The sequence below is a fragment of the Hydra viridissima genome, unplaced genomic scaffold (genome assembly GCF_058129835.1).
Source record: "Hydra viridissima isolate aposymbiotic clone 2 unplaced genomic scaffold, HvirCarnegie_v1 scaffold_14, whole genome shotgun sequence".
NCBI lineage: Eukaryota > Metazoa > Cnidaria > Hydrozoa > Anthoathecata > Hydridae > Hydra > Hydra viridissima.
The window spans coordinates 6,815,191-6,829,159 of NW_028324313.1; the positions used below are offsets into that span (position 1 = coordinate 6,815,191).

The 13,969-nt window shown below is 27.9% G+C and overlaps 2 protein-coding genes across 5 annotated transcripts; both read right to left on the reverse strand.

The window, feature by feature from the left end:
• Positions 1–58: 58 nt before the first annotated feature.
• LOC145181883 (very long chain fatty acid elongase 4-like) lies at positions 59–2,834 on the reverse strand. Its single transcript, XM_090071756.1, has 7 exons — positions 2,678–2,834; positions 2,321–2,514; positions 1,812–1,892; positions 1,617–1,673; positions 1,207–1,321; positions 858–985; positions 59–780 (listed from the first exon to the last, which is right to left on the reverse strand). The coding sequence occupies exons 1-7, from the start codon at positions 2,730–2,732 to the stop codon at positions 604–606; spliced, it is 807 nt and encodes a 268-aa protein (XP_089927882.1). The 5' UTR covers positions 2,733–2,834; the 3' UTR covers positions 59–603.
• A 1,463-nt stretch (positions 2,835–4,297) lies between these two features.
• On the reverse strand, positions 4,298–13,957 carry LOC145181751 (uncharacterized). 4 transcript variants are annotated; one of them, XM_090071783.1, is made up of 15 exons: positions 13,921–13,957; positions 12,455–12,604; positions 10,964–11,095; positions 10,736–10,867; positions 10,441–10,501; positions 10,183–10,319; positions 9,786–9,905; positions 9,335–9,478; positions 9,097–9,225; positions 8,919–8,989; positions 6,930–6,990; positions 5,280–6,799; positions 5,122–5,203; positions 4,647–4,750; positions 4,298–4,553 (listed from the first exon to the last, which is right to left on the reverse strand). In XM_090071783.1, exons 2-15 carry the CDS (start codon positions 12,567–12,569, stop codon positions 4,536–4,538), a joined length of 2,826 nt encoding a protein of 941 aa, XP_089927909.1. In that variant the 5' UTR covers positions 12,570–12,604; positions 13,921–13,957; the 3' UTR covers positions 4,298–4,535. The 4 variants fall into 4 exon arrangements, with proteins under 4 accessions (XP_089927909.1, XP_089927908.1, XP_089927910.1 ...); XM_090071782.1 differs by lacking the exon at positions 13,921–13,957 and adding an exon at positions 13,719–13,842; XM_090071784.1 differs by lacking the exons at positions 10,441–10,501; positions 13,921–13,957.
• Between the last annotated feature and the right edge of the window lie 12 nt (positions 13,958–13,969).

Genomic DNA, 13,969 nt, shown 5'->3' on the forward strand with positions numbered 1-13,969 from the left:
AGGGGGTGCTGGACTAAAAAAGGTTGAGAACCCCTGCTGTGGGAACCTAATCTTTCACTTTTTATTCTTTGCATTTTTTAGTTACTTATATCGCGTTTCTCCATTTTTTATAGCCTAACTTTTTTTATAAAAATTTGAACAAAAAATTTACACATTAAATTTTTTCCACGTTGCGCGTTGCCGTTTATTTTTCTATGCCCCCCCCCCTCTCATCACCAGTTTTATTTTTCTACACCCCCTCTCTCATCACCAGTTTATTTTTCTCATCACCAGTTTTTACTTGTGCCGCGCTTAAACTCCCGCTTTTCCTAATTATGCGTATCACATTTTTTAGAAAAAAAAAAGGCTCTTTAAAAAAAACTTTACTTGTTCTATAATAACGAAACAAACTCTAAATATATTATATCCTCTAGAGCTAATTTATATCTAACGACTATACTAATTGACATAAATTTTCTATATTCATCCTATTAATAAAATGCTAATAAAAGATTTATTCATAAAAAATATGAAAATGTTGAAATTTGGAAAAAATTAATTTCAAAATTAATTTTAAAACTATAAAATTGAAAAACATAACTAATTTTAGCATTATTACGGACATTATTCTTGTTTCTTTGTGGAGGGAACACGTTTTAAGTAGGCTTTAGCATAAAAGTTACCAAATAAGATCAGAAACGAAGTCATATACAAAATCAAAGCCCATGTCATCCATTTTGGAAAGTCACAATCCAAATATAAGATATAGCAGCCCATTACAAGAGCTATTGTGAACTGGATCTAAATAACAAAGAAATAATTTTTAAAAATTACCAATAAATTATAACTTTTACTCATTTGTGAGTTAGATAACTTACCAATTGCATTTGAGTCAAATATTTTTTCCACCACAAATATTTTTGATACTGTGGACCAAGAGCAGACATGCCATAATAAAAATACATTATGATATGGATAAAAGCATTCAAAATAGCAGCATGTGCAGCTAAACAATAAAAATAAGTATTCAAATAAAAATAGTAGCTGATAATCAATATTTTACTGAATTATTAAAGATTTAAATTTTTCATAATTTAAAAGTTTCAAGTTTTAAAATTATCTTTGAGATTCTTTCTTCAAGTAAAATTTTGAAAAAGAATTAAAAACAAATAGAGCATTCTGTATTCTGATTTGTACAAACTAACTCTGAGTTCAAACTTAACTTACAAGAGCCACCTGGGACCCATTTGATACCAATCCACCACAAAAGTGGCATTGTTAAATGATGATAAATATGCAAGAATGTCAGCTGGTTATCTTTCTTTCTTAGCACAAAGAATATCTAAAAAAAAAAAAAAAGGAAAGAAAAAAATATATTTTTTAAGTTAAACAAAAGTATATATATATATATATATATATATATAAAGTATATAATTAAAAAAAAATGTAGTAAAAATATCAAATATTAAAACAAGAAAATTGTTTGTATTTTATTCTGGCGTTTTTTTTTGTAGAAAATATCAAATTTTCTTATAAGATATCTAACAAAAAAAAAAAACACCACAATAAAACAGTCATAAAAAAAATCCATACCATGATAAATATAAAGAGGAATAATAAATATATTAAACAGTTACCGTATCAAGAAACTCAATCAACTTTGATATATAATACCACCATAATGCAGATGCTATCTATATTTAAAAAAAAAAAAATACCAATGTTCAATTTTGAAAGAATCAAACTTAAAACAAACTTAAAACAAACTTAATTAACTTCTGAGATATTGCTTGATTAAATTTTAAATGGAAACTATGATTAAAAATGCCTACTCTAAGTTCCTTTGGATCATCTGTGTTTGATATAGGTTGACAAGGCCAGCTATAATTTGCATCAAGCATTCCAAGTAAAAGCTATAATAAAAGTAAAAAAAATATAAATAAACTTCTAATTTATTTAACTTTTTAAAAAAAACAAAAAACATTTTGTATAATTTTGTTTTTTACACTAATACACCATCTGATAACTTTTGGGTACTCTACATTTTTTGCTCATTCTTCTGAACCAATTAGCAATTACAAATACTTTTAGTTAACTAATTAAACTTAGACTCTAAAGCTTAATGAAAAAATGATAATGTATAACAGCTGTTTCTAGTAAACTATCATAAGGCTAATAACTATATTCAATTATCGTGTGACTAAATTATTCTTTCTTTTTTCCCTCTGTTATAAAATGTAAGCCCTACCATCCAACTAGCCTTACTACTTTTTAACATTCTTACCAACAACATAAAGGGCTGAAAAAAAAAAGAAAACTAAAAATAAACTATCCACAATACCTCTAAAAAGATATGCAAATTCAGAAGAGTAATAAATGCATTATAAACAACCAGAATCCACTTCAGTTTAAAAGATTCATAGTTTTTCATGATTCTTGTACCAAATGTGCACACAAACACAAAATAGAGGATACATATTGTTAAAGTGGGATATGGACTTCTCACAAAAGGCCAATCTTGTACTTTTGATTTTTCTAAAAAGCAAGTTTAATAGTCAAATCTATTTCTTAAAAATTTACTTTTATCTATCAATAATAATCGTAGAAAATGATTTTTTTTTTTTTTTTTAAGAAAAAAAAAAAAAAAAAAAAGACAGATTAAGAAAGGTTTTCTAAGATTAATAAAAACGTTTATTACCATTTATGTGATTAACGTAATCATAAAAATCTTTCATTTTATGTATATAATCCATCTTTGCTGAATTTTAAATTCTGGCAAAACTGCAGTAAAAATTGAAAGTTATAGACATCAGACAAAATGGAATTTGGACTTTAGACTTAGCGTGAGCGATTGCAAAATTCTCAAAAAAAAAAAAAAAAATAATAATAAAATAAAGCACTTCCCCAAATCTCTAGTTTTTCCGATCCGTCTGGCACACCTACGAAACTATATCCAGCAAGATATTGTTTTTGTTGATACTTGTTATCCTTTGTTTTATTTATATTGTTATATAACAGGACGGGTATAACTTAAAAAAATATTACTTATAAAAATACTTATAAAATACTATAAATTAAATCAAATAAATGTCGAGAAACTTTTTTTTATCGGAATCATTGGGAATTTTCAACACATTTTTTACCATACTCGGAATTAATAAAGTAATGGTATTTAATATTTTGATAGATAGAAGTATGCGGAATAAAAATAAGAAATCCTGTATTAAATTTCATAAAAAACTATGTTGGGTTTTTTGATTCCAAATGATTCCGAAGAGGACGAAAACATGTATGAAAATTTTCATAATTTGAGTTAGTTTTCTTGACACACTTTATTCCTTTGATAGATTTACTATTCAGGGGCGCAAACAAGATTTTTTAGGACATTTCTTAAAATAAGATCCACTAGTTTCTTTAAGACACAAAAACTGTTATTTCAAGAACAAATTTATATTAGAGTAGAACAGGCGCGGATCCAGGAATTTGTAACTGTGTGGCAAAATTTTATTTTCACGGTTAAAATTTCGACAAAAGATCGATATTTTAACAATTTTTCACAGCATTTCTTGATTGAATAAAACGTCAGTAACGTATAATAAGAACCGTTGTGGCCGTAGCAGGAATCTTTATAGCCAACATTTCGATCGAATGCAATTGCAAGACTAACCAACTTAATAGTTTGACAACCTTATCTTTTTCGTTAAACTGTTTTCTGCCATTTAAATGACATTTCCTAGGTTTACTTGTGATTCCAGGACGAGTGCCCACCATTTTTTCTCGCTGTATAATTATACATACAAAATTGTTGACATTCCTGGTTTTTCGGCAGCAACAACGTAACATTCCCAATTTTGAATAGCAGGGAAAATTTCTAATACCTGTTTTCGACTCTTTTTTTCGCTTCAAGTTTAATACTGAAGTTAGCACCTGAGTTTTACTTTATGATAATAAAAAAAGAATACAATTTTAAATGCTGACATTCCTTGCTTTTTCCTTACGCAACACACACATGCACACACATAAATATAAAATCTTAAATAAATTCCATGACTGCAATTTTAAATCTTGGCCTCAACTATAAAACTTAAATCTTTCCAGTTCTTTCTCTCTCTCCCCCCCCTCATAACATGAAGTCAACCTTAACGTTACACTCCGACTTTTATGATAATCGTTGTTAAGTCTATAAAAAATTTCAGTTTTGCACCTTCCCATAGTAAATTTTCTCGAAGATGACCATGTTCGTAATTGAGAAGTCGAGAGATTGTTCTAAAGTACTTCAAAGGTATTTCTATTTTTTTAGCCAAAAAAAACTATATCAACCACTCTAATAAATTAACATTAACTAAAAACTATTACAAGTCAATAAATGTGATTAACGAATAAAATCTTTAAATTGCTTGAGAAATAACACAAATATGAATAAGTGAAAAATATATTGTATACAAATTTCCTAAAATTAATCGCGATAACACAATATATATTGAAACTTCTGCTGGATTCAATACCCACATCTTATTTATTCTTTTTCGGAGAAGCAATATTTTCGTTACGATACTTTAAAATAAGTTCTGCTTCTAAAAACATTAAAAAAAATCAGGCTATTTGGAATATTTTTAAATTTTCCTTAGAAAAGAAAAGCAGATTGCTTTTTAAATGCCAAAGACAACCTTCATTTGCTTATACTTTCCGCGTATATCTGTAGCTTGTCTACCATTTTTAAATGGATAGGTATTCAATATAGCAGTCCATCTCGTCCCATACCTTTCAACACCTTAAGATAATTGACTGGTTTATTTTTTATCAATATTTCAAAATAATACAATAAAGTACATGAATCGTTGCTAATTTTTTGTTATCAAAATAACTAAAAAGAAAAGATGAACCAATCATTTTTATACACTATTACAGTATTTCCGTTTTAAACATTGTTTTAAACGTTATTTTAAATATTGATCATAATCAATGCATATTATATTTAGTTATTTATTTCTTAATGACAGAAAATTTACCGAAACCGAAAAGAGTAGTTTTAAGAAGGATTTAGAAGGATTGTCTGCTATGCTTATAATTAAACGAGTCATTAAGTAATGACTCGTTTAATTATAAGCATAGCAGACAATCCTTCTAAATAAAAAAGCTTACCTTTTAAAATGTAGCCAATTTCTTCTTTAGAATAATCTTGGCGAGCTCTACGCTGATAATTGCTAGCAAGTGATGTCCAGTTCTAAATAATATACACAAGTTCAATGCATTATGTCTATTGACCAATAGGTGCTCAGATAAATGCCTAAGTAACTCACTGAACAAATACTTTTTTCATCTTCATCAACTGTACTAACTTTCTTCACATCTCTATCGATCAGCGAAATTTTTTTACTGAGTGGGAGGCTTTTTAGAGTTAATTTTGTAACATTTGAAGCATCACACTTAAATGAGAACAAACCAGCATTTTTCCACTTCATGTATCTTTTCATGAACTCTCCATGAAAAATACAAGTGTAGTCATTTTGTTTCAGCAATGAAAAGAGATTTCTGGAGTTAGCAGAAATGAAATTATACCAATTGAATGGGTTGCAGGCGATGCATTGAGTTATAAATGTATTTTTTTCTGAAACTTTTTTTAAAGTTACAGGAATGGGTTCTGATTCATCTGCCCATGATTGGAACTTTAAATCTCGGTCACAATTGTTAAAATTAAGTCTTTCAAGACTTGAAAACTGCGTGAAATTTAACGTTCTTTTTGTACTGTCTGACATATTAGTTTTGTGCTCAGGTGTATAAGATGGCTCAATGTAATTTAAGGTCATTAGGCGACGCCTTTTAGAAAATGGAGGTTTTTTTGGAGCACATTGAATATCTGTGATTGGCTTTGTTGATACAGATATCAAAGGAGTGATACTGTCATGATTTTGATGTTGTGCAAGAGGAGTCTCAGGAAAATCAAATGATTTTTTCTCACTAATCATTGAATATTTTGGAACTTTAAACTGATTTTCCAAATGTGAGTCTGTTACTTTATTTATGTTAGTTTTAGCACCCTCAAAAGTAGATGCATAAAAGCTTGGTGTAGGGCATGATTGACGCCATTTTTGTACTTTTTCTACCACATTTACAGATGGCTCAAAAGCTGATATACTTTTATTACTTTGATTTCTGTTAGCCATTTGTTGAGATGAAATAATAGAGATACCTTGTTCTGCTATGAGAGCAGGTCTCTCATCACGCACTAGGCTTTCGTTTTCAACAGGAGCATTACAAGTAGCTTGCCTGATATTGTCATGAAATGTTTTTTCTGTGTAGCAGGCTAGGGGAGTTATTATGCTTTCAAAAACACTCGGCTGAATATTTCTTACTGAAGTAGCTGAAAATACATCTTTTCGTGTTGGTGTAGATCTAATACAATCTTCTATTACAAATTTATGGTTAACTTTATCACAAACCAAGTTAGAGCTATTTAAATCTGATTTGTTTATATCTGCTCTTAGATTATAAAAATCCTTTTGAAAATTTTGCATCATTTCTTTTTGCTCTATTAGCAGGCCCATCATTTCTTGTTCACAACTCAATTTTGTCTTTACGCATTTCTTTTGTGCAATTTTTAAGTTTGGCAAAACTAATTTGATAGTTTCTTCATTTGACTTGTTTGGGTTTTTACTAACATTTTTAAAATTTTCTTTTATGAAACTTGTAACTTTGTGTGAGTTCTCATTGTTTCCATTAATAACTGTTTTGAGCAATTTCTGCTTTGATATGTTTTTTTGCTCTTCAAACTCAGCTGATGTCTCCATTTTAGAAAAGGGTAAATTATTGACACTTAAGTCTAAAACAAAAAAATTCTAAAAATATGCGCCAACAAAAACTAATGCAAATAAGATACATGAACAATCAATGTAAAAAATTATTAATGTTGTAAAAAATGTCTGATCAACTGCAAGAGTTGTAAACCCTACCAGATAAATTTATGACACAGGTATGTAGAATAGTCATACCAACTTTTGAAATAACTTCATCCTAGAAAAAGCAATGTTATATACAGTATGCGACAAAAGTGTTTACATGTTTTTGAAAAATATTCTTTTTTAAAATAAATGATTGAAATACATGTTTATATATCAATATATATATACCAAAATAAAGGTAATTCATTGTAGTTTCATGTTTTGAGCCTGAATTTAAATGAATGAGAAGTGTTTATAGCAAATTATTTATTGAGACAAAATGTCAGATGTAAACAGTTTTGTCGCGATTTATGCTATTATTAATTTTAATGCGAAATTAATTTTTTGTGGCTATATTTTTAATTTGTTTAAATAAAACATATCTCAATTAGTAATAAACGGTTTATTTAAACTTAAAATTCGTAATGTAAACAACAGAAAAATTATAATTGAAAGAATGAAGAAAGTGTCGAAAGAAATTGAAAATTTAGCTGTTCAGAAGCTTAAATCAGGATTGTCTCTTCGTGAGACAGGACGAGAACTTAATATATCTTATTGTTTAGTCTATAAAATTAAGAAGCGAAACGATATAGAGGAGAAATGCAACAAAAATGGACGCAAGAAAATTTTCACTACTCGAGATCAGAGAACAATTTCTAGATTAATCATGACAAATAAAGCAAAATCAGCACACGATGTAAAGAAACAATTAAATAATGCTCAAGGTACAGTGGTAAGTACTCGAACAGTGCAGAGAGAACTCAAGAGAATTGGATTCAAGGCAAAAAAGAAGATCAAGAAACCACTACTAACACCGAAACATCGTAAACAACGATTGGAATTTGCAAAGAAGTATGAAAACTGGACTTTAGCTGAGTGGAGTAAGGTGATTTGGACAGACGAAAGCAAGATTAACTTGATTGGCTCTGATGGCATTCGATATGTATGGAAAAAAGCTGGAGAAGGAATTTCTGATCGTGACTTTATTCCAACAGTAAAATATGGCGGCGGAAAGTTGTTGTTTTGGGGATGTTTCTCTTCGTATGGTGTTGGTAAAATCATAAAAATTGATGGAATAATGGACGCGAAACATTATATTGACATTTTAAACAATGGCTATTTGCCTAGTTTACGAGGATGGTGAAAGCAAATTCGTTTGACACTTTTTATGCAAGACAATGATTCAAAGCACAAGGCAAAAATTACATTAGAATTCCTAAATTCGAAGAAATTTAAGATTCTAGAGTGGCCTGCGCAAAGTCCCGATCTTAACCCGATCGAGAATCTTTGGTCTATTGTGAAGAATCGAGTTTATAATTATGAAACAAGAGCAGCCAGTCGACAAGAATTATGGGAACGAGTTGAGTATGTTTGGAGTTCGATAACTGTTGAAGAATGCAAGAAGTTGATTGGTAGCATGCCTGCGAGAATTGCAGCAGTCATTAGAAGTCGTGGAGGCTACACAAAGTATTAATTTTGCATTAAAATTAATAATAGCATAAATCGCGACAAAACTGTTTACATCTGACATTTTGTCTCAATAAATAATTTGCTATAAACACTTCTCATTCATTTAAATTCAGGCTCAAAACATGAAACTACAATGAATTACCTTTATTTTGGTATATATATATATTGATATATAAACATGTATTTCAATCATTTATTTTAAAAAAGAATATTTTTCAAAAACATGTAAACACTTTTGTCGCATACTGTATATATATATATAAATAAATAGATGCTTAAACATTTTATAAACTGAACTTTAAAAATTGCAATACATAAAATAAAAAATGTAAATGAATTTTTGTGTTCAAAACACATCAAAAGTTAAGTAACCAAAAATAAAAATTTTTGTAAATATAACTAAATGTAATTTTAAAGCAATATTACTTACAATACTAAACCTTTTACATATGACTCCATTTTCTTAAGTATCACACAAACATTATTCATGGTTACAGTGCCTAAAATATTTTACATGCTTTATTCTCATACCTGATTTGTTGACATAAGACCAATAACCACAGGCATACCATTACACTGCAGGAAAGCCTTCTGACATTTTTCTGAAGCAAAAATCACAAAGAGTCAGCCACAGTTAATCTGTAGCTCTCTGTAATACATGTTTAGATTAATACATAAAAATCTGTACCAGAAAAATTTCAAAACTCACCATTTTCGTGTACACATTCGGCTAAACATATGAGTCCTTTTAGCTGAATGCTATGAGTTGATTTTATTTGAAGACATTTAACTAATGAATTTATAATACCCATTTCTGAAGCACAATCTTTATTAGGTGCTAAAAAAAGATAAAAACAAACATATGAAAAATGAAGTTTCATCAAGTTTTGTAACTCTAATTATTTATGTTCAAAAACTGCATTTTTTTCTTACAGCAAAGTACTCACTACAATCTGTGAAAACTACCGAGAGTGTATCCAGAACACTTGCTAATAAGTTAATTTCCTCCTTCGCATCATCTAATTGGTTTTTGAATATTTGGGCTAAACAATGAATTCCTCCAACCATTTTAAAAATTTGAAGGGTTTTTTCTTGTAAAAAGATAAAAAAAAAAAATTATATTAAAATTTTTGTTTTTTTTTTAATGCCAGGGACAAAAAGTTAAAAATCATCAGATTTTGAGGAAAATGTTATTATTAAAAAATATTATTTATGCAACAAGTTCTACAACCATTTTTCAATGTTAACATGCTAAAATTTAAAACCTTAATATAAAGTATTACTTTCAAACTTAGCAACTGGGTAAGTAGTGATTTTTTAAAGATGATTTTTTAGAGAACTTTTTAGAGATGATTCTTAATAACAAGAAAAAAAAAAGAAAAAGAAAAAAAAATTCACCATTTTCATAGACACAATCAGATATGAAACTTAAGGCTTCTTCTTTTGATACATTATGTCCAGACATCAAACTATTTATAGCAAGATTTAGCAACTTAGAGCATAAAAGTTGATTTTCTTCTAAAAAAAAAGAAATTAGAACAAGTAGAAAAAGAAAGCTTAACTATAAAATGAACACAATATAATAAAAAGAAACAAACCATCTCTTCACAGGATGTAATTATGCTTTTTTAAAACCCAAGAATTTTTTTAACTTAGTGGTACAAAAAAAAAAGTAATTTGAACCAATCCTTATCTTTTTGTCTCAAAAACCATTATATGAATCAATACCAAAAACAAAAAGTTTTTAAAATTTTGGTCATTTTGCATATGCATTACATATTTTAACATAACTTACTATTTGTAGGTTTACATATCATTGCTTTCAAAGCATGTGATATATGATTAAGGATAATAGGAGGCTGACTATCTACCTTCTCAAACCATTGTTCATCTAAGGAACTCTCAGAAGTATCCCCTTTTGGATGAAAGTATCTGTAACATTTTTTGAAGATTTTACTAATTAGCTTTAAAAAAGTTGAAATTATACGATAATCAATAGATATAAAACTCATATAAACAATATACCTTCAACATAAAAGTTCTATGAACAAACCTATATAACATGACTAAACTCTCTAAGCATTTGCACTTTCTGGCTTTATTCTGAGCTTTCTCTGCATAACAGAAACAAAAGCTTAACATATAGGCAATTAAGAAACACTAATTTGAATTTACTTAATGAACTACTTAGTATGCAGAGTAAAACATCAATTTACATCAATTTTCCACGGTTGTTGCTGCTTTGTGTAACCACTGATTCATCAATCAAATTTACTCTACTTACTGTTATATCAATTTATAGCTCTGAATGGAATTCAATTAAAAAGGAGAATGACAAAGATTGTTACCATTTCCACTGCATAAACAAGCCAAAAAATATGATGATGCAGCAATCAGCTTATGAGTAGCATCTTTATTCAACATAGTTGATTTAATGTGATTCATCAAAAGATCAGTATTTAAAAAAGCTTTATTTTCATCTAAAAATAAAATATTCTTAATTAACCTAACATTCATTAACTATTTACATTCATTAATTTTTTTAAAAACTAAAATAAAACTAAGAATGAAATTACCATTGGTTAATGTAGCATTCCCAAGTGTAAGAAGAGATTTCTGCAAAACCAATTGATTTTGGTTTTTATCAAAGAGCATCTTTAACACAACAGAGAGACCACCAATTTTTTGAAAGAGATATCCTCCTTTATCTATTGATTAGTTAAACATCCATTAGGTAAAAAATCAAAATAAAAAATAAAACATGCATTTAAAAATACAAAATATTTTTATTTCTGAAAAAGACAATATATTGCAAACAAGTCAGAGTTGAAGCCAAACAATTTTACGAAATTTCCTCTTTAACCTTACTTTACTTTCTAAATTTAGTCTAGCGAAATTTAGAAAAAAGAAGGTATTTGGTAATTGTCATTTTGAAAGCATTTCAAGTTGAAAAGAGAAAAAGATTGATGCAGAAATATAGATATTCTTAATTCCAGGTTGCCAATATTATACCGAAAGAAACTGATTCAAAAACATTGAGCAGATATTTACAGATACCAAAACAAGAAGAGATAGTAGATAGTTTAAGAAGAGAAAAAAAACAAGAAGAGATATATATATATATATATATATTATTTTCAAAGCAATTTACGAATAATAATTAATCATTTTTCACACAATGCCAATATCCGTTGCAGAGGGTGAAAGATCTTTTAGTAAACATAAGATTATAAAAAACCATTTCAGAGCCACCATGGGACAAGAACGACTTTCAAATCTTATGATGTTGTCTATTGAAAATGATATAGCGAAATCATTGTCATATGATGAAGTAATTTACAACTTTGCCTCGAAAAATTTTATTTAAATTAGGAATTCTTTATGCTGTGGTTAGTTAGCAAAAAATAAAATAAAGTTAAAGTAGCTATAAAGGCACTTTTTTGCTTCTATGCTAAGTATATATATAAAGCAAAATCTATAAGGGCGCCAAAAAAGGTTTTGTCCCGGGCGGCTTGAAGGCTCTCGGCGGATCTGCCTGTTCTTGAATTGTCAGTTGGTGAAACAATTTGCAGTTGTTTCTTTTATTCAAAAAAAAAACAAAACAAAAAAAAACAGGGTGTAATAATCTTGATTCATTATAAGAATTTTTTTCACAAGATTTTTTTTTTTCCCATTTGTTTATTTCTATTTCTGGATTCACTGTGAAGTAAGTATGTAAAATATCAAGAAAAACTGAAATTTGATATACAGTTAGCTTAACAAGCTAATTTGTTAATGAAATATTTATTGAAAAAGCATTTCTGAGACAGCTTGTAAAACCTCTTGATATCTTTTATTCCAAACCTCTTTATACATAAACCACTTTATAAAAGTGTTTTGTTCTATAAGAATTTTAAATGGCTTTTAAGATAGAAATATTTTGTAGCTTTAAAAAGAAATTGAAATTAGCTGCAAAATTGAAAATATAACTCTCCTAATTTTATTTTATCTTCTGATTTCCTGAACACTAATAATAACACTCTTAAATATAGTAAATCTTATTTCTTAATTCAAGTACAAAATATTACCTTGCAAACACATGTCAGAAAGATGCTCCAAAGCTTGAACTTGTTGATGAGTATCATCTTTTAAATATTGCAATGAATCAACTAAACAGATCATATCATGTTCTAGGGACCCCATTGCAGTTATTGCCACTTTACAATGATATTTTGTTTCTAAAAAAAGAAAGAGACATAGATTCCAATGATATCAAAAGACAATAATTATTTTTGATTGTAATTTAATGGCATACTATCTAAAAGGTAATCTTAGAAAAAGCACAATTAATTTAAATTCTAACTTTACTAAAATTAGCTACACTTTTTGAAATTGAGTCCACTTGCAAGTTAAAAAAAATTTAACTAATTGTAGCCTGACTAGAAATTAAATTTAACTTTTTTAAAAATAAAATGAACAAGGTATATAAAAAATAAAAAAAAATAAAAAAAGGTAGTGGAGGTTTCAGGAATGTGCAAATAAATTTAGACAGAAAATTTTCAGTTTTACAATATATAAATTGAAATTTTTGTAAATCAGATAGCTGTAATTAATGTATCACTTGAATAAATATATTTCTTAGTATTTTTGTACATTTTAGGAGAATAAATTTTTCCTTGCAGATAAGTTAGGGGTCATGCGTCTTCTGATTTTTTTCAAAGTAAACAGTGCCTATTTAGGCACTGTTTACTTTGCAAAAAATTAGAAGAATATGAACATGTAAATCTCTATACTAAGAAAAAATATTTTTTCTAATTATAAATAGCAAAAAGCATCTGCTTTTTAAACAACTTCAAAGGTCCTTAGAAATTAGAAAATAGCAAATATAAACTTTAATTTTTTTGTTGGTCATCAAGGTCTACTTTTAACTATATATATATAAATCCAAATTTTATGAAAAAAGATAATCTTTGATCAATGTGTGTGATATTAATGACTTCTTTCCCTTTATTAAATAACGTAGAGTTGTTAATACTAAAACTGTTCTAAAAGTAAATTTTAGTTCCTTCAAGAAGGCCTTACATGCTCAACGAATCTTTAAAGTATAGAAACACAAGCGTTTTTTTTTTTTCTAAAAGTCCTAAATTGGAGTTCTTAACAGCAGTAAGTAGCTTGCTAATGCAAAAATAACAATAATTTATGCAACTAAGAGTAAGCTTTCTTTATTTATTATATTAAAATCTTACAGAACCTTATCAATAAGAATTGCATCTATTAATCCCAACTTTGCATATATTATTATAAGATTAGTGAAAAAAAATAATATTTAGTGATATGAAGTGACAAATACACCTTGAAAACAATAAAGGGCCATCGTATTGGAGATTTATATGGTCTATTTGCCTTGTTTTCTGTAGTCTTTCTAGTTTCAGACCGTTAATACACAGAAATAATTGGTAAGCTTACTTATATCAACTAGTTAGATATATAAAAAATTAAAAAAGTTAAACTATATAATTAATTTAACTAAATACTACATTAATTATACTCGTACAGTGACCTTTTGCGCGCCAAATTAAAAGTTAATAATTAAAATTTCCGGC

Coding starts and splice junctions, on each gene's coding strand:
- LOC145181883 (XM_090071756.1), bottom strand. CDS start 2,732: ATGGATTATATACATAAAATGAAAGATTTTTATGATTACGTTAATCAC. Junction 1,893..2,320: donor ATTTGCATATCTTTTTAGAG/GTATTGTGGATA, acceptor CTTTTATTATAG/CTTTTACTTGGAATGCTTGA. Junction 781..857: donor ATTTGACTCAAATGCAATTG/GTAAGTTATCTA, acceptor TTTGTTATTTAG/ATCCAGTTCACAATAGCTCT.
- LOC145181751 (XM_090071782.1), bottom strand. CDS start 13,740: ATGGCCCTTTATTGTTTTCAAG. Junction 10,868..10,963: donor GAATGCTACATTAACCAATG/GTAATTTCATTC, acceptor TTTTATTTTTAG/ATGAAAATAAAGCTTTTTTA. Junction 8,990..9,096: donor CGAATGTGTACACGAAAATG/GTGAGTTTTGAA, acceptor TTTTTGCTTCAG/AAAAATGTCAGAAGGCTTTC.